Source organism: Malaclemys terrapin, chromosome 10 (genome assembly GCF_027887155.1).
Source record: "Malaclemys terrapin pileata isolate rMalTer1 chromosome 10, rMalTer1.hap1, whole genome shotgun sequence".
NCBI lineage: Eukaryota > Metazoa > Chordata > Testudines > Emydidae > Malaclemys > Malaclemys terrapin.
Window position 1 is genome coordinate 43,647,282 of NC_071514.1, and position 20,682 is coordinate 43,667,963.

General features: G+C 51.8%; 1 protein-coding gene across 9 annotated transcripts in view; it reads right to left on the reverse strand.

Annotated features, from left to right (window-relative positions):
• The window catches only part of CELF6 (CUGBP Elav-like family member 6), a 237,552-nt gene extending 217,338 nt beyond the window's left edge, over nucleotides 1–20,214 (reverse strand). For all 9 annotated transcript variants that reach the window (XM_054042950.1, XM_054042947.1, XM_054042946.1 and 6 more), the window contains exons 1-2: nucleotides 20,014–20,214; nucleotides 1,389–1,471 (exon numbers count right to left, since the gene is read on the reverse strand). In XM_054042950.1, coding sequence (XP_053898925.1) covers nucleotides 1,389–1,471; nucleotides 20,014–20,194 — 264 coding nt within the window. In that variant the 5' untranslated portion in view covers nucleotides 20,195–20,214. The remainder of the gene's footprint in view (nucleotides 1–1,388; nucleotides 1,472–20,013) is intronic.
• Nucleotides 20,215–20,682: the final 468 nt, after the last annotated feature.

The window sequence follows — 20,682 nt, forward strand, 5'->3', positions numbered from 1 at the left end:
CACAGCTTCACTGCTCTCTACTGCAGCTGAGGACCACGCCAGCTCGGTCTTCCCAGCATCACATCCCAAGGGCATTGGGAATAGGCTAAGCCGAGTGGAACTGGACCTCCTGTTCCCACCAAACCTGCCCCACTGGGTCCCAGCCAAATCACCTGGTCACCGTATCTTATCCCCTTCTCTCCCCGCAAGTGAGTGAAGGCCCCCAGGGCCAGGCTGAGTGGAGAATGTGACCACAGGGAGGTGAGAGCTGCCCCAAGGAACATGCTGCCCAGTGTTATTTTGCTTTGGTAGTTCATATTCACACCTGGATTTCCAGGCATCTTTGCGCTTCTGGGAGAGATTCACTGCTGGACAGGGGGCCAAGGCATCAGCCAGATGTGAGCAGAGCTTTGGCCTCGTGCTGGCCCCGTGCCCAGGGGCTGAATCTCCCATCCTCTGTAAATAAAGAGGATCCCATCCAGAAGCAGCCACTGGACTCCTACAAGCTGAAATCCAGGTTTTCTTGCATCCCGGATTGGGCCAGGGCAGGGTGAACCTCCCCAGCACACACGGGAAGGAAAATTACATAACAGCCCCAGCGCTTCTCAGGTGCATTGGAGGCTGAAACTACCAGGGAAGGAGCTAAAGTACAATTTACAATAGCAAATGGCCAAAGGCCCGGATCCAGCTTGCTCCCAGATCTGTTCTCTCCTCACAAGCAGATTCAGCTCAGGGAGGCGGAGGAGACGCACCAAACCTGGATGCAACCCCACATGCCTGGGGATCTGGATTCTGCCCTCCCCCTGTGACATCGGCCCTGGGGCTAGCAGCCTGGCTGCCATTGGGATGCTGCTCAGTAACCGGTATGTTAGAGTAGGAGAGATGCCTCCAAACAGAGAGAAAACCCAGGGGGTTTACGCCAGGCCTCGGTGAATGAAGGAAATTAACCAAAAAATAACTCCAGTGATGCCTCAGCCAGCGGAGAATTCGTAGCCCTGAAACAGCTGCGGATGCACTGGGCCAGCTCCCCAGCTGGAGTAAACAGGATTTCACAGGGCACAACACTGAGGATTTGGCTTGAACTCTGTCTACTCTAACAAACGATCCAGAGAACATATGAACTTTGAGCTGTTCATTATAGGCTTGTCTTCTCTACAGTCTGTAATCATGTTTAACACACGTTAACGAGGCACAAGACTGGTGGGGCAGAGGGGTAAGGAGACCCAGCTGCTATTCCCAGCTCTTCCATTGACTTCCTACGGGAGCAACTCACAAACCTGCTGTGTGCCTCAGTTTCCCCATCTGTAGTGAACCAAGGTTTGCCCCAATGCCACCCACCCATGTCGGGCTGCGGACTCTGCCCCACCAGCCATTCCCGATTCCCTGAAGAACGAGCTGGTGTCACTTACCCCAGGTAACGTCTTCTGCTCATGCAGCGCACTCTGGGCTTTCAGAGCAGAGTCCCGGGCACAGTATGTGAGGAAGGCACAGCCTGAGGAGGGGAGAGAAGGAAGTTATTGCACAGATGCCAAGCCAGAGCTCCTGCCCAGACGGCAAACCCAGCATGGAGTCGACATGGCACCTCTCCCCAGCTGCAGCGAAGGGCACATGGCAGCACGGAGAGGGGCGACTAATGTACGCAGGCAGGTGTTCCATCCATCCAACCATAGCTAGTCCTAGGGAAACCCCGGCCAGGCAGACTGCAGATTCCCACTGCTCTGCAATGACCCTGAACAATGGCCTCTCCTGAGCACATCCGCCCTGGTGCATCTCCTGAGCCCCTTTCGTGCCCCGAAGAGCTAGCACTGCCCTTTTCTGGCTTGGTCCTCATCACCCCAGTTAACCAGCAGAGTCCCGCTCTGCGCTCAGCTCCCACTCTGCACCGTCCACTGACGCTGCCCGGGGAGTCGAGGGCAGGACTGGGCAGCAGGATCTCACCCTGGGAATGTTGCAGGAGCCACACAGAGCCCGGCTTGGTCCTGCCACGCCCTGGAGAGCGCACTGGGTTGGGGCGCAGCAAACAAATCTCTTTACTGGTCCGCTGAGCATGGGCAGTGCTGGAACAGGGAAAATGGCCTCCAGCGGCTACCCAGAGCCAGAAAACCCAGGTACTGCGCATGGTATAAATGCCAAGCGAGAGACACCGAGATCATGCACCAGCATGGCCTGGACCGCCTGTACTCCAAAGTGTCCCCAAGAGGGGGCTTGGGGCCCGTTCTTCCTTGCCCTGCCCCTAGCATCCTTATGTCAGTGCAAGGCATGTGGAAATGGTCCCCATTCAGATTGCATAGTGCTTTGTGCCCACTTTGTCCTGAGATCAGTCAGGGCACGAGAGGCAGGGCAAGGGGAGATCTGGAACCAGCTGTTTAGGAGATGTAAATAGGTGCCTTCTAAAGTGGAGAGACAGGAGATCCAGCAGCCATGCTATATGTGAGGTGAGAGAGAGACAGGAAACTAATGGGCCGGCTGAGCCTGGCTGTGAGCTGCATGAGTGATTGTGAGGCCAGGACAGGGGGGACTTTGACAACTTTGGAGCCTGTGGGGGACAGTGTGGGGATTGGGAAGCCAGGGGGGCTGATTCTGATCATGCTGCTATTGTAGCAGGGTAACTGCACTGAGATCAGCGACGCCCTCGGCTTTCCACCCGCGTGACGGAGAGCGGGATCGGTATGTGCTGGCCAGGGCCGGGCTGCCCTGTATTCACATCCTGGCCTCTCGCTTTAGTATGGGCTTCAGCCAAACCCAAACTCCTGGGAAATGGCCACTTTTCAGCCCGTCCCCATGGGCTGATCTCATGGGCTCCAAACAGGTCCCTCTGGACAAAACTGGTCTGGATTCACCGGGTTCTGGGACACGCTCATGTTTGCAGGGTGTTAGTGGAGCACTCAGAGCTCAGCACCACACGGAGCAAAGAAGGACCATGGGCTCTGCCTGCTTGGAGCTTAGCATCCCCACTGGCAGAGAACATGGCACGGCACAGAGGACCCGGGCAAGCCAAGGGTCCGCGAGTCTTGACACGGGACAGTGCACGGTTGGGGTTCTTGTCAATCAGGATACCCAGTGATGCGCTATCGGAATTGGAACAAGGGATCCCACCCAGATGGCCTCCTTGGGTGGGGGAATCGATTCACTTGATCCCCCATTTAAACTAACCCTCTTGCTCAGATCCAGAGTCCAGGGGGGAAGCAACAGCGCTAGGCAAACTGTTATGGAGCCGCCGCTTGCAGCAGACGCTTATACTCTGTCCCTGAAATCTGCCCAGCAGGTGTAAATCAGTGTTCGCCTGTCAATGTAACAGCACCATGCCAACGTGCACCTGCTGCGAATCCAGCCCTGTGTACACTGAGCAACTTGCAACATGTGTCCTCAGAAAGTAATGCTATCCACATCTGCCTCCTATGTGCAAACACCCACGTCGGCTGGCTGCTGTCACCACCCAAACACCCGGCCTCCATGCTCACGCACCCTTGCTCCCTACCTCCCGAGCCACAGCATCTGATCCACACAGCCTCCCCCCGAAGCATCCACACCCTCTGTCCCCCAGGTCACACAACCTGCCCCTATGAGGCCCCCACACAGCACCCCTTGCTCTGCAGGGTCCTTCCACCAACTGTGCACCCCATCCCTGTAGCCATGCCCTCTGGCCATAACCACTGGAACTCCCCAGACATCCCCACTCGCACTGGCAGCCGGTTTCACTAGCTGGGCTCTCCAAACCCTGGAGGTGAGCCCATCGTGACTGACCAGAGAGAGCAGAATGCTGTGGGAGGGAGGGCTCCAGAGAGCGGGCAGTGACCTGGCCACCTGCAGACTTCCAAGAGTTGGAGGCCTAACAAGGGTGAGTCCTGCGCTCCTCGCCAGGGAGGGGTCAGCAAGGGCCCTTGTTAGGGGGCACCAAAGAGGCTCTGACATGTCTGTCCCTCATGCCGGGTCTCTTATCATCACCTTCACTTGTCAGGGCCACACGCACGTGGCCCCCAGTGAAGCCAATGGGGTGGGCGGGTGTTTATTCAAGTCCCATCTCTGCCATTGGCCCGCTGAATGACTTGGGGCACATCAATTCCCTGCTCCATGCCTCAGTTTCCCCACCTATCAAATGGGGGTACTGATGCCGCCCTCCTTGGTGAAGTGCTGGGGATTGCTGCAGCAAAGCACTGCCTGCTGTTCCTGTTATTACTAGGGAGTCAGTCCAGTCGTTCCTACCACCCGTGGGCAGAGGAGCAGTCTCACCGCATACTAACACGATGCCACAACTACCACTACATTGGCACCATCACTGGCATTGCCCCTGGGGAAGCCCGGGGCTAGATGGGCCATGGAGACTGACTATAAGCCCTGGAGAATTGATACTGGGATTTGGCTGTCCACCCAGAGGGGCCCAGTGCTTGGCACCGGCTCCCCTGGCATGGAGACCAATGATACAGGCCTCACCTGTCCATGGGATTGTGTCTAAATCATAAATGAAGTGATGTGGATTTGGCCACTGTGCAAGGACAGTGCTGGGTCAGGGGGAGGGGAGACGGGCTTGGATTTAAGGCAATCGGAGTGCATTAGCCAGGTCTGGTTAATTGAAATCAGCGAGCAGAGCCAAACACACCGGGATTAAAGCAAATCCCTCCAGATTAACAAATCAGCAGCACTAGGCAGACAATGTGGGGAGATGGGGATCGGATCAAGCTGTGGGGAGCGGGCTGTCCTGAGACAAGGCCCTCCTTTGAGCACAGCCCCACCCTCATGCCATTACCCCCACCTGCACTTGGGGTCACCCAAGTATGTCTCCCATATCCCCAAGAGCAGCCCCAGTCTCCCTCTCCTTGGGCGATGCAGCAGGCATACCCTCTGTCCCCCAAGGAGGCAGAGGGCACCCGCAGTATTTACCCCCATAATTGGGTGTGTATCTGCCTGGGGCTGGGCTCTTCTTGTGCTGCTGGGGTGGGGCTGGCTGGGTCCCCAGAGAAGAACGGCTGGGAGTTAACACTCCCTTGAGATGCCTGGGGCTCTCAGAGCTATTATCTCAGACTCTGTGCAAACGCAGGTGAAATTGTTGCACCCAGGTCATGTTTTCAAGCTTTTCTTCCCAGCCAGGTGGCCCAGAATCTTCCTATTGGTTTTTAATGAAAGCTGATTTCCTCACATGGCTCCGGGAGCTGGCCCCATGCAATGGCCTATAATGCCCACGTCAGACCAGGGACGGGCTGTTCAGTGCCGCTGGGCGATATGACAGGGTGTGGGGCAGACTACAGGGCACTCTCCCTGCCTGGATCTGGCCCAGACTGTTAGACCCAAAGTGGGTGCCTCCTCCCCAGTTGCCCCCGGCACAAACACTCTTCCCCCAGACAGAGGCTACCTTTCAGTCATTTAGTAGGTCAAAGACTTCAGCCACTGAGGGGTTAGTGGACTAAGTCCATGAGGAACTGCTCTCCCTGCGATCAGCTGTGGAAGCAGCGGTAAGCACTGATCTCAAAGAGCATGACTGATTGCTCTTCATCCAGTCGGGGTTTGGACAGTGAGGGTGGGTCCAACTCACCCCCGATGTAATGCCAATGACTACACCAGGGATAAATCTGTCCCCTTATTTTACAAGCATTTCTCACCTTTCGTCCCCACACACCCTATCCAGGGATCACTTCACCCTCTCCTGAAAAGCAGCCCCTTCTGGGGCCAGTCAGGACAGCTGTTTCATAGAATCATAGAATATCAGGGTTGGAGGGGACCTCAGAAGGTCATCTAATCCAACCCCCTGCTCAAAGCAGGACCAATCCCCAACTAATTTGTCAAGCCTGACCTTAAAAACCTCTAAGGAAGGAGATTCCACCACCTCCCTAGGTAACCCATTCCAGTGCTTCACCACCCTCCTAGTGAAAAAGTTTTGCCTAATATCCAACCTAAACCTCCCCCACTGCAACTTGAGACCATTGCTCCTTGTTCTGTCATCTGGTACCACTGAGAACAGTCTAGATCCATCCTCTTTGGAACCTCCCTTCAGGCAGTTGAAAGCAGCTATCAAATCCTCCTCATTCTTCTCTTCTGCAGACTAACGGAGCACAGCAACACTGCCCCATCAGGTTTACCAAGGGTGATCCAATCTCCACCTGAAATTGCCGTGGGGAATTTGGGAAGGTGGGCTTTGGCCAGGACCCCAGGGTTCAGCCCCCTGACCCTGTGAAAAGGGTCTCGGGATGATCTCTGATGGCCAGGAATGCTCAGGACCTCACTTTTACATGTCCTAGCATCTGCACCAGCATAGTGCTTCTATGAGGCCAGGAAGCCTCCTGGAAAAGAGGCTTCACTGGACATCTGATACCCTCTGCTCCTCCCTAGAAGAACTGATAATGCCCACTTGCAATGATGCCCCTGCCTGGGTCCTCTGGCCAAAGGACTAAGGAATCTAGATCAGGAGCCCTCACGGCTTGAGCTAAAGGCCCAGGCTGGAACAGACTCTGAAATCTGGATAGCAACTGGACAGGTCCAAAGCCCAACCCTGTTACCGTCAGTTGCCCATTACAGGCCAAAGCTAGCCAAGCCTGTGACGGGGCATGTCTAGCACAAGCGGGGGGTTCCTCACTTCCATTCATTAAGGGCCAGCCAGATCCTCTTCTCCAGGCAAGCGGTGGCAGGGTTGCTGTTTGAAGGTGTCCCGTCGGCTCAGGTACCCAGCCCTGAGGGAAGCCCTCTGTGTGCTCTCAGCAGCACTGCATGCGCTCTCTCCTTGGGAGCAATGGCTGTTTCCAAAGAGGCAGTCCCTGGCTTGGGTTCATAGTCAGCTGGTTGTGGGAGGCTCAAGTGCAGGGCATCCTGGGAAATGTAGTACCAAATGGCTAACAGACCTGGAGAATAGGGGCTTGAGCGTGGGGATTCTGGGAACTAGCTTGCCTAGAAAAGACAGCTGCCCAGCTGTCCTTTAGCCAGAGAGCAGTGATCATTCCCACTGCCAGCCATGGGTCCATGTGAGTCGTGGGCGTCATCCCCTCCGGTCTCAGAGTCAGCTTCTGGGGGATGATGGGGTATTTCTTTTGGATTCCTACTTTCCTGAAGGAGTCCAGTGGGGACCTAATGCTTAGCATAGGGAAATCCGCAGCTGGCTTAGACAGCCCGGCCCCAGTTATTCTAGGGTTGGCTGCTGCACAATGCACTCATAGATTCATACACTTTAAGGTCAGAAGGGACCATCATGATCTAGTCCAGGGGTCGGCAACCTTTCAGAAGTGGTGTGCCGAGTCTTCATTTATTCACTCTAATTTAAGGTTTCGCGTGCCAGTAATACATTTTAACGTTTTTAGATGGTCTCTTTTTCTAAGTCTATAATATATAACTAAACTATTGTTGTATGTAAAGTAAATAAGGCTTTTAAAATGTTTAAGAAGCTTCATTTAAAAATAAATTAAAATACAGAGCCCCCCGGACCAGAAGCCAAGACCCGGGCAGTGTGAGTGCCACTGAAAATCAGCTCACGTGCCACCTTCGGCACACGTGCCACAGGTTGCCTACCCCTGCTCTAGTCTGACCTCCTGCACATCGCAGGCCACAGAACCTCCACCCCCCCACAGACTCCAATAATAGACCCACAACCTCTCATAGACTCATAGACTCATAGACTTTAAGGTCAGAAGGGACCATTATGATCATCTGGTCTGACCCCCTGCATGCTGCAGGCCGCAAGACCCTTCCCTGGACTCTGCCGTTGAAGTCCCCAATCCTGTGTTTTAGTGACTTCAATCGGCTGAGACCTTCCTGCTAGTGATCCCTGCCCCATGCTGCGGAGGAAGGCGAAAAACCTCCAGAGGCTCAGCCAATCTACCCTGGAGGAAAATTCCTTCCCGACCCCAAATATGGCGATCAGTAATACCCCGAGCATATAGGCAAGAGTCTCTAGCCTGACCCTTGTTGGCCATTATGCTATTCATGTACCATTGCTTGGTTTTCCTTGGCTACTATGTTTTACCATTAAACCATTCCCTCCATAAACTTATCCAACTTAATCTTAAAACCAGACAGTTCCGTCGCCCCCACCGTTTCCCTCGGAAGGCCGTTCCAATATTTCACCCCTCTGACGGTCAGAAACCTTCGTCTAATTTCAAGCCTGAACTTCCCCCCGGCCAGTTTGTATCCATTCGTTCTCGTGTCCACATTAGTACTAAGCTGGAATAATTCCTCTCCCTCCCTTGTATTAACCCCTCTGATATATTTGAAGATAGCAATCATATCCCCCCTCAGCCTTCGCTTTGTCAGACTAAACAACCCAAGCTCCTCTAATCTCTTTTCATACGACAGGTTTTCCATTCCTCTGATCATCTTAGTCGCCCTTCTCTGCACCCGTTCCAGTTTGAGTTCATCTTTTTTAAACATTGGAGACCAGAACTGCACACAGTACTCCAAATGAGGTCTCACCAGCGCCTTATACAACGGAAGCAGGACCTCCCTATCCCTACTAGATATACCTCGCCTAATACATCCCAAGACCGCATTGGCTTTTTTCACCGCCACGTCACATTGTCGACTCATAGTCATCCTGCGGTCCACAAGGACCCCTAGGTCCTTCTCCTCTTCCGTTACTTCTAACCAATGCGTCCCCATCTTGTAACTAAAATTGTTATTAGTCATCCCCAAGTGCATCACCTTACACTTTTCACTATTAAATTTCATCCTATTTCTGACACTCCAATTCACAAGCTCATTCAAGTCTCCCTGCAGAATATCCCTATCCTCCTCCGAGTTTGCAACTCCTCCCACCTTCGTATCATCCGCAAACTTTATCAGCCCACTCTTGCAATCGGTCCCGAGGTCAGTTATAAATAGATTAAATAAAATGGGTCCCAAAACCGAACCTTGAGGCACTCCACTAGTAACCTCCCTCCAACCTGACAATTCACCCTTTAATATGACCCGCTGCATTCTCCCCATTAACCAATTCCTTATCCACCTCTGGATTTTCATATCGATCCCCATGTTTTTCATTTTAACCAATAATTCCTCATGGGGTACTGTATCAAACGCTTTACTGAAATCCAGGTATATTAGGTCCACCTCTGACTGAGTTACTGACATCCTCAAATCATGGTTTAGAAACTTCAAGTTACAGAAAACCCACCATTTACACTAGGTTAAACCTGTAAGTGACTCACGCCCCAGGCTGCGGAAGAGGGAAAAAGACCTCCAAGGTCTCTTGCCAATCTGCCCTGAGGGAAAATTCCTTCCCAATCCTAAATATGGAGATCAGTTAGACCCTGAACAAGTGGGCAAAACCCACCAGACAGATACCTGGGAAAGAATTCCCTATAGTAACTCATAGCCCTCCCCATGTACTGTCCCGTCTCCCGCCATTGGGGATTTTTGCTATTGGCGCGTGTGGAGTGGCTCCTTGGGAGCCAGTCCTGCAGACACAAGTTACAGCAGCCCCAAGGATGCTCTAATTAGTGCTACAGGCAGGTAAAATTGCAGGGGAGAGGGTGGACCTGTGCATGCTCCACTCCGTGTGCACCAAGCATTCTCTAGTGCACATGGGCTCTGACCCAGGGCTTAGGGTAACATCTTTAAACTCCTCTTCCTTTAACCTTGTGCTGCCTGGCTACTTCTACAGCCCCTTCACCCCACCAACATGGCTTTATCCGGCTCACACCCTGCAAGGTCAGAAATGTTTATTATCTCCATTTTTCACAGATGGGGATCCAAGGGCTGGAGAGAACTAACTGACTTGCCTAACAGGCAGGAAGCCTGCAGCAGAAGCTGGACTCAAACCCAGATCTGTGTCCCTCTCCTGTGTCCCACAAGGCCATCCTGCCTCTCCTGAAGCCTGGGCATGACCCAGACGGGAGAGCACCACCTGCCACTTCCTGGAGCGTCCCGGGTTTTTCCACCAAGGTCTCCCAGCCAAGCAGTGACCATGTCTGACCCTGTTGAGCAGCCAAGATACAAGTAGACCGACGTAAAAGCATGTCCAGAGTCACCATTGGCGGCGGGGAGAGAGGGGACAACTGAAGCTAATGAAACATCCTGGCTTTGAAAAGAGACTGGAACTGCGGGAACTGCGGAGCCCTTGCTTGGGGCAGGGGCAGGGGCAGCTTGTGGAGACCTAGGGGTCGGACATGCTGGCTGCTTCCAGGAGCCGTGCGGAGCCCAGGCAGGCAGGGAGCCTGCCTTAACCCCAGTGTGCCACTGACTGGACTTTTAGCAGCCTGGTGAGTAGTACCAGAGCTGCCCTGGTCTCTTTTCTACCGGGTGTTCCAGTCGAAAACCAGACACCTGGCAACCCTACCAGTGACTTACACAGGGAGCCTAAGGCTGGGGATGGAAATTGCCAGCTTACAGAGGAAAAGAGTGGGGCTCTCAGAGCCCGGAGTGGGGCGCTTGTTTTGACAGCAGCAGTGGGCACAGACAAGGCTCCCTCCAGGCAGTAGCGATTCATCCTGTACCTCTTGGGTAAACCCAACAGTGCCACATTCCTCCTCCCCCGCTCTTTGTAGTGTCCAGAGTTGTCTCCAGGGTGAGGGGAGCCAGTCCCCTCCAAACAAGGCAGGATATTGGCTGCTCAACACCCTGCTGCTCATAAATGGAGTGTCTGACTCCACCCTCCACTGCACGGGCATCCCCATAGCCCCGCCCCAGCATGCACTGGGCTCTGCGGGACCCTAGGATATTGCCAAGTCCTGGTCAGGGATCTGGAGGGCCTGCCCCCTGGACATTACACAGACCTTTCCCACCTCCTAGCCACAACCTGCAGTCTTTGGAAAGTGAGGTCCCATTGGCTGACACTAACTTCCTTCACTAACTTCCTGCCTTCTGGAGACGGCTTTACTTTGGGTTACCAAAACACATGCTCAAGCCCCTCCTACCAAATCCCACCTGTGGCAGTAGAAAAAGAACTGACAGGAATTTAAAGGGGATTTCATATTCAAACAGTCCCCTTATGTAAGCAAAAGTCAGGCTAGCTGTAACCCTAATAACGCAAGATTTGTAAAAGCAAGAATTGTGTAAGGCGAGTGGAAAAAAATGTATGAAAAGTTGTTGTGACCTTGTGTTAAATAAGTATGAAATGTAGACTACAGTCTAAATTGTTGAGAAAAATAAAATGTCAGGAGGACACATGTATAAACAAAATGCAGCTGTGGCCCATTATTGTATGTAACAAAAGGTATAAATGCTTGCTGTAATTGTTTACCTGAAGAGAGACCTGTTCTGCTCTCTCCCTCCATGCAATTGCTAAAAAAAAGTAAAGTATCTGACTTGCTGCACCCAACCTAAAAGTAAGAACTCTGTTTTTCTCCGACACACCCCTTAGCCCAAGTCACGCCCCTTCCTTCCAGATGACACCCTGAGGGAATTCCCTCTTGGGTGCTGGGACGCTGGGCAAATTGGGATTACAGTCTCTGTCCCCGCCCCCTCTCCTGGATCCTACGGGTGCTCCCTTCTTCAGCATTCTGCCACACACGTTTCTAGTCCGAACCCTTGTATATCTGTGCAATAAAGATTGAAGAACACATGTTGCTTGCTGCAAGTTGTCTCTGTTATAACATGTGTTTAGTTTATGGGAGGGTTACTGTGAAGGCAGCGGAATAGTCAGCAGCCAGTCTAACCAAAATTTGTGTTCTGTGGGGTGAAGAGGAGCTGGAGGGAGAGGACTGTATGCGTGTGGGGTGGGGGATGACAGGGAGAGTGGCTGTGGAGGGGGCAGGACATGGGCCTGGGTGGTAGGCAAACCTTGGATTGGTTGTTTGAGGGAGTCTGTATCTTACTAGTCTCTGCAGGAGGAGGGTAGGCAAGTATCTACTTCCTGATCTCGGGGCAGACGAATGTGGTGTCTCCAAAAAGGCATAGTACAGAGGTTTGGAACTGAAAGCACAAGGACTGTGACCACTGAGGGAAAAGAACTATCTGCACTGGCAGGGCTGCCAATGCCAACGTGTGGGTTCAGGACAATTCCTGGATCCTGAGATTGCAGAAGTTTGCAGGAGAGCAAGGAGAACACCATTGCATGGGGATTGCTGACCGCAGGCTGATTTGGGTGGCGAGAGGTGGCCCGCATTGGCCTCACGTTCAGCCCACTCTGCAGTGTCTAAGGAGGTTGTGATCTACCCGCCATTGTGGTAATTCACTCAGGCAGAAATGACCTGGCCCTTATTCCCGGTGCGCCCCTCCTACAACGTATGAGAGCAGCTGTGGACGGCATCAGAGATTTGCGCCCAGGAGCTGTGATACTTTTCTCGGAATTGGCTGTGCCCAGGCAGCCGCAACTCAGCCTTCTTCCAGCATGGTCCCAACAAGCCCTGTCAACACCCTGCCCTCTCCACACTTACTGAAATGTGCCAGCTCTTCCCCTCTTCTCAACACCCAGTCACGCCCCCCACCCCGGATTCCATCAAACACTATTAAAGGACAACATAAAATGGTTGCCCATGCCACTCGCCCGCTCTTCCCCTGGAGCGGGCAATGACCGACGGGAATCACTGCCTGTTTGGTACAGGAGTGTTCGTGCTGTGAGGACATAGGGGGGTTGTGACAGGGCTGTGACTGTGATCTGAGGGGAGATCCATGTTTTCCACGCCCTCCTGTGTGAGGAAAGGGAAGGGGAGCATGTACAGCAGGGGTAGGCAATCTATGGCACGCGTGCCGAAGGCGGCATGCGAGCTGATTTTCAGTGGCACTCACACTGCCCAGGTCCTGGCCACCGGTCCGGGGGGGCTCTGCATTTTAATTTAATTTTAAATGAAGCTTCTTAAACATTTTAAAACCTTATTTACTTTACATACAACAATAGTTTAGTTATATATTATAGACTTATAGAAAGAGACCTTCTAAAAACATTAAAATGTATTACTGGCATGCGAAATCTTAAATTAGAATGAATAAATGAAGACTCAGCACACCACCTCTGAAAGGTTGCCGACCCCTGGTGTACAGGATGCACCATGTCCGTGCAGAATTGCCTGGGTTATGGCGGTTGCAGGGCATGTCTTTGATTCCAAAAGATCCTGCCAGCCGTGAGGTGGAACATGAGAGGATGCTAATGCTTTAATGATGGTTAGGTGATGGTGTTCTGAAGGTACACATAAGGGAGTTGTACAAGGCTGTGAAGTGCTTCTGAAATTGAATCCATGGGGACACTTTCTGGGGCCGTGGCTAAGTGTGTGAGTGTATCCTGGACCTTACAATGCCAAGCAGGCCTGCCTACTGCCTCCACTGGCACTCCTAACCCCCTCCCTGCATCTGGAGTGTACCCGCAGCATCCCCCCTAGCTACTGCCCACTCCAGGGGAACACAGAGAAGGTGGGGTGAGCAGCCTCTTGGGGTTTTCTATTTCCCTTTTGCCCTTGACTAGTGTCTAATGGAGTCCTGTGGGTGAGTGAATAGGCTATGAAAGGAGGGGAAGAGTTTGTATATTTCAACAATGGTGTGGCTGGCAGTGTGAAGGCGTGTGCATTAACAGGTCTGAAAGGGGGCAGTTAAGGTTGTCGGGGTGAGCTTACCGCTTTTCGGACATTTGAGTTTTGCTCAGCTCAGCATTCAGCAGGAACGACCAATCACTAAGCAAACAGAACTCTGTGCTAAGGTCGTTTTCTGCCACTGAATTTCAGATCAGACCCATACTCCAAACAAGACACCTATTACCTCCACCTATACTCAGACAAGCTGTGTCACCTCCCCAGCATGTTTTGCTGCCTAGAGAGAAATTAGCGAGCACTGACATGGCCCAGAACATCACTCAGGGTATGTCCACTCCAGAGCTGGGCAAACTAGAAGAAAGGAAAGCAAGGGGCTGTCAGTGCCCCAGGCCTGCTTGGGCAAGGAAGGAGGGTTCATACGCCTAGGGGAGATCTCCTGAGCATCCTATGGGTCCCCAGCACGCAGTGAACAGCTGCTGTGCTCACCACCCCTCATTAGCACAGCTAATGTAGCAGCTACAGAGAGGCCCAGCAGGGGTCCATGCAGCTTGATGCAGCATTAGCTCCAGCTCAGAGATCCTTGGGGGCAGCAACAGAGCTGCTAAGAGGCTGCTCCCCACCCCATACTGCTAGCCCAGCCCTCCCTTGGTATCCAGGGGAGCCTCCACCTCCCAGAGAAACTTTTACTGGGTTGGAGGAAGGTGGGAAGATGCCGCCAAACTGGCACTGATCCCCACAGGTGACCTCCAGGGTTCCTCCCCCCGGATGGCCCCCCAGGCCTGATCCCCCTAGATCTGTCTCCTCTACTAAGGAAGCAGAGAGGCTGATCCAGCCTTGGCCATCTGTATTGTCTGTACATCTAGGTACGCTGGCAGCACACACCCTCTCTCAGGGAGCATGAGTGCTGCAGCTACTCTGGTATCTAGTGTCCATACACTCCTTCCCGTGGTGGGTGGGGGGATATTGCTCGGCATTACACCCATGCCACTGGAGCTTTGTCATCAGTGGCTCACACAGCATTCCCCTGCGGGTGCTGTGTATCACACAGACCTTCCCAGACTCTCCAGGGAGCTGGTAACCAGGGAGACCATGTCACCGTAACCTCTTCTCCCTCAGCAAGCCAAGCCACTGGAAAGAGAAAGGTTCCCTATCTCCACAAGCCAAGAGGGCAGCCAGCCTATCCCTCCCCTTATGCCTGGCCCGCGGGGCTGAGAATGCTTCAGGCAGCTAGACTCTGGTTCTCTGGCCATTTCTCATCTTCCTACAGCCTTGCCTCTCCTTTTCTTTCTCTCCCAGCAGGCCACTAGCAAAGACCGGCAGCGGCTGTTCTGTCAGGCAATGGATGTGACACTGTAGTAACCCAATGTCCAGACCACGATGGCTGGATGGTGACGTCAGCATGAGTTGAGCTGATGGGTCTCAGGCCAGGTCCTAGTGGTCTCATGAGAGCTGGCGCCAGCTGGCCCCCCTGGCTGAGAGTCACCAAGGAGTGACTGTGATGTGGAAAGCGAGCTTCCCTCTCACCGGAGCAGTGTCGCACATTGGTGGGCAATCTGGGAGGATGCTTACCCTGCAGTCGCCCATGCAGTCCCTGTTCTATGGACAAACATACAGTAGCATAGCTGGGGGGGGAGCGGCCACTCCCCCACTGAGCACAAGTGGCGCCTTGTCAATTTCCTGGCGCCTTTGTACTCACCCGGGGGAGCGATTAAAAAAAAAGGCACCACCTGCTGCAGCGCTTTTATTTTACTCACCCGGCGGCGCTCCGGGTCTTCAGCGGCATTTTGGCGTCGGGACCTTCAGTGCCGCCGAAGACACCCAAAGCGAGTGAAGGGCCCGCCGCCGAAGACCCGGAGCGTCACCAGGTGAGTAAAAGTGCCGCAGCGGGTGGCGCCTTTTTTTTTTTTATTGCTCCCCCTGTTCCCTCCACCTGGCTACACCACTGCAAACATATCCCCATGGCTGGCAATCCAAGGCCTCTTTCCCAGCATAACCTTTATTTGACTCCGAAAGCGCTCTACCGAGGAAGCTCTCCATGCATCAGGAGAAGGACTCTGCCGAGGAGCCAGGCTGGGGTGCCCTTGTAGGACAGGGTCACCCCACATCTCAGGAGAACAAAACCCATCTCGGCCACGTCCCCTCAGCTCCTCAGATGGGCACAAAGGCATTTCAGGGACCAGACCCCAGCTTGGTTTGCATTGTGTATGCTAATTCTGCAAGGAAGGGCTTTGATGTGCCTCTAACCAACAGGGGATTGGGAAGAGGGAGCCTTGCGTGGGTTAGTTTGTCATCAGAGACCAGTAAGCCCCACAGAGGTCAATGGGCTTTGGACTAGGCCCTTCAAGAAAGACAACATTTTCCCAGCTGTCTCTGATCAGGAGCGTGAATTGTGACTCTGTCTACTGCGGCATCTATTCGCTGAACACTCCCAAAGTTGTTGTGCCTGGCACCAGTAAACTTGCACTGCAGTGGTCCCCAGAGGCAGCTGCATTTCAGTGGTGGGCAAAGGCAAAGAAATAAACACCTCTTTGTGTCCCCAGAAGCAGTGTGTAACGCACCATGCACCAATTCTTCCCTGCAAAAGGCACTATGTACCAATACAGGGGATTGGACGTTGTTGGTATTAATTACTATAATCCACAGGAAGAAAGCGCAATCTATGTTGGTGCAGATCGTGTGTGTGTGTGGTCTCCCTGGCCCTGTGTCTTCGTGCTGAAAGGAGCAAAACTGGTGCTGCCGGTTATTTCCTTCTCTTCACAGCTCCTTTTCTTCTTTCTTTAGACATTTTGATTCACTTTCTCCAGCCTCGGTCAGCTCTGTCACCAAATCTGGGTCCAGAGGCTAAATTTCAATAGCACATTTCAATTCAGTCACCAAAAAAATCCTGAAGGAGACTGAAGGAAGAGCCCAAATCTCAGCAGTGACACTGTATGGAAAAATTGTCAATGAAGGAAGGAGCAAGGAGGGGCGGTGCAGATGCCAGATCAAAGAGTGAAGGGGAAAGAGAAAGGAAAAGTAAGAAGAGGGAAAAAATGAAAGAAAGCGAAAATGAAGGGATAGCAATTCTGGGGAATTCAGAGGGCTTTGCTGTTTATGAGACATCATTTGTGCCCCAGATTTTTGTTTGAGGGTTATTGTGATGGGAAATACTCGGGGATGATGGACAGTACTTAGTGCTGCAGGGGAAGGGTTTGCAAAACTATTCCAGGAAAGGTTTGATTGGTATTTTAAATTTAAAGGGGGAAAGGGGTGCAAGCAGAAATCTTGTCTTTATGGGTCAAGCCTAGTCCACCTGAGCTCCTTCCAGTGCTGAGTGCTAAGAAAACACCCTTTAGATAGATAGATAGATAGATAGATAGATAGATAGATTAGAGAATGTAACCACCTTCTGCTACACTACACATTTATTATTTTATTTTCAGGACTAAATTACAAGGCTGAATTTCAACATCTTTTGACCTAATCTCTTTGGGAGATTCTGATCCTCTTAGTAGCATTTTCCTCAGTAATTCCTATTGATTGTAAAGGGGTTATTCCTGGGGAGAGGTGCTACTCAGTGTGAGAAAGAGAACTGGTTTCTGGCCCTTTCAATATCACATGCTTTGGTTTGTGAATCAAAAATGAAACTAGTGTAAGATTTGTCAATATGGTGAGCTCTTACTCACATGAGTAACTCTCTCATAGTCATGTGAGTAAATGCTTGTTGTTATGTATAAGGGTTGCACAATTTAACCTGCACTGTTTATATCTTTGGCTGGCAAAATTGTCAGCACAATTTGCCCAGCCCAGGCACAAATCTATTTACCCTGTCTTTATTATGCTGATGAAATGAATGAATGATATTTCACTAGGATTTCACAAAAAAAATTAGCCAAAGCAAGCAGGAAAGAAGAATTTTGCCAGGCTCCTTGAACGCTGTATACATAATCACCCATCTTTCTCTTCCAATTATTTTATTAGGTCATATTCAAAGCTTCTTAAAGTGATATTAAAACAGCAGCAAAACAGTTTCCCTTCAAAAAAAGTAAATATTTAATGAATGAAATTGACATTGATGCATTTTTAATATTGGCACTATTAAATCTGCCAGATGATTAAGTATTAATAACTCTTAATAAGTGCAATCAACTTGCCTTCAAATAGAATGAATTCAGGAGTGGAGCAATGCAAGGAGTGTTGCAATGGGATAGACAACAGCAATTTGGGGCGGACAATTTGTTCTGTTTGTTTAACAATCTTTAACCTTCCTTTATGTGTAATGTATTTACTCTCCTGTGTAAGGCAGGGAGATCACGTGCACTCGCACAAATTATCTTTTGGCATTTTAGAAAAGTTGCTGATATAAAATTGAAAATATCCAACTAAAGCTGTTTAGCTACTAGCCATTTATGTCCCTTTAATATCAGCTGTCTGCATTTACAATATTTACCATTTCAAACCAACTCAGCATTCTCCTCAGGGGGGAGGGGAGTTTGCATGAATGTATCTATCTATCTAATCATCCTGAAATGCCTGGTAGAAGTTCTGAGTGCACATGCACAAGCTAGCTCCACTCCAAAGCTTAAAAAGTAAAGAGGGATGACATTTTAATTAGATGAGTGTCTCAAATTAAATGGCATTTTTTCAGCATGATATTTAAAGTTGCATAAGTCTGATTATTTTTGTGGCTTGGGGAAGGGTTTTCCAGAAGATAGATAGATGGATGGATGTGAAAGAAAGAAAGAAAGAAAGAAAGAAAGAAAGAAAGAAAGAAAGAAAGAAAGAAAGAAAGAAAGATATGTATTCACTTTTTGTACTGAAATGTCAACTGGCCCTGCCTTGTTAGCATTAGATGTGTAAACCAGACCCAGGAAAGCACACAGAGAAATTTGGGATGCTCAGTAACAGACTTGAGAACTAAAGAGATAAAATGGCCAGACAGTTACCAGCTGTGGAACAGTCATCTATCTATCATGTTAAAGACTAAGTTTCATTTTGGCTTCCTAGAAACTCCAGAGAATACCTCTTGCTACCTGCATCCTGGAGTCTCATTTTATGTCTTGGAAACCATTCTGTTCTTTCCATCTGGGAGAAACATAACCTCCCATGTACCAGTTCTGTGCTTCCCCCTCCGTTTCAGTCATCTGGTGCCTCTACCTGAACTGGGGCTCAGCATTATATAAACACCTCATCTCAGGAATCCTACCTGGGAAATATTGGAAATCAAGGAGTAATGCACTCACACATGCTACAGGGTATTAACTCCTAATTCTGCAAAGAAAAAAGCAATCAGGATTACAAGGTCTCTGGTTTGTATTCAGCAGGGGAGCTTTTCAAAACAGCCATCCGAGGAAAAGTTGGAAAGGCATAGGGTGATTTTGTTATTGTAGATGTTTGGAGAGGGGCAGTTTTGAGAATGGGGGACAATGATCTAAGCTCCCTCTTGGTCAGGGTGTTCTGAAATTTATCAGCTTTCATTACTCCTCTCCCTTGAAAAGAATCCCTCTGACGAGCAGAGAATATTCCATGACACATTTAAAGCTAAACCAAGATTTTGAAACACAAGTAGGGAATCTGTTATCAAACAGAGTCAGATTTGGATCCTCTGCTTTTTACAAATCAAGAGGGAGTGCCTTACTTCTTTATTCCTTTTAAAAATACAAACCAGAGTATTTGTTAAGGACTTAGCTGGGATGGATGGGGAACATTTATTGTATTACAAATCAGAGCATTTACCTAGAGGCAAACTGAGTCTGCTTCCCTCGCCTAGCTCTTTGGCTGCTGCTACTCAGTTGGTTTACCCCTTTGCTTTTTGCAAGCTGCTACTTTCACAACAGTTGCAGGAAGTCACCCAACAGGTAATCCTTTCCAGGACTGCTTCCCCCCGACTTTCAACATTCAGCGAGGTTACCAGGTGCCAGTTGATGACACACACCATTTTTCCCTGCAAAATGTTGTTCCTCAACTGCAGTATAAGCCCAGCCATAAACACCCCATTATTATTATTTAAAGGGATCAAGAGGTTTTATTCTCTATTTTGAAGTGATTTTCTCTCCAGCTAGAAACCAAACTGAAAAGCTGCCCCCTCCGCGGGCACGAAAATATTGATTTCTAAACAAAAACACAATTTTTGTCACTAATTTAAATCACTAGACAAAGAGGGAGAGGTAGGCAACTCCCAGTGCCTAGCCCCCATCCATGCTTGAACCAGACCACTCCTGGCAAATGTGGCAAATCCAGCAGTTACTGATGGCACACACATGGGGCTCAGCCCCACAAGGATGGGATGGCGGTGGATGTATAATCAGGCTCCCTGCTCTTCATCAGACCCAACTTTACCCTCCCCATGGCTAAGAGCCCGGCAATCTGGGGGCAGGTAAAGCGGGGCTGGGTGGGCGTTTGGGGAGGGGCTCTGGGTGCAGGTGTGGATGCTGGGGGGCAGATCCTCTCCCCCTTGCACACACTGGGCCTGGGGAGCTAACCGGCTTCGGAAGCTGGGTGCACGGTGCAGGTGGGGGAGCTGGGGCAGTTGCAGCAGGGCAGGGTGGGCAATCTGGGAGGCTCTGGGGGCTAGGTGCACGGTGCAGGCGGGGGCTGGGGCCGGGCCCCTCTCCCCCCAGCAGCCGGCCCTTTGTTGCTCGGGGCCGGGGCCAAGGCCGGGGCCCGGGGGCGCCCCTACCTTTGTGCATGCCGGTGAACCTGTCCTTCAGCACCGTGAGCTCGTAGATCTTGCCGAACTCCTCGAAGAGGGGCTTGAGGTCCCCCTCCTCCAGGTTGCGGGGGATCTGCCCCACGAACAGCTTGATGGCATCGTGGTCCTTCATGGCGATGCCGGCCGGGCCGGGACTCAGTCCGTTCATCCTGGCGGCGCTGTCCGCGGTGCTGAGCGCGGCACCGCCGCTGCCCGTGGCCATGCTCCCGCGGCCGGCCGCGCTCCTGCTCCGCGCGCGGGGCCGCCTCTGCGCGCCCCTCCGCGCCCCGCTCGCGCCTGCCCCCCGGCCGGATGACGTCAGCCGGCTAGCCCGCCACGAGACGCAAGGTTTTAGCATAATGAGGCAGCGGGAGCCAATCAGAGGGGGCAGCCGGCAGCGGGACAGGAGCTGGGAGACAACCCCCCTCCCCGCCCCCGTGCCAGCCCCGCTCCGCCGTGCACTGGGTTGGGGGTGCCAGGGGTGCGGCGGGGCAGGGCGCGGGGTGGGGTGCACCAGCCTGCTCCGTGGAGCTGGCACCGGGCGCCGGAGCCGTTCCGAGAGCAAAGGGGGGAGGGGGACAGGGAGCCACTATTGCAGCAGATGCATGAGCGGCTCAGCGGGCGGGCAGGGGGGAGCCGGGGCAGAGGCCGGAGGCA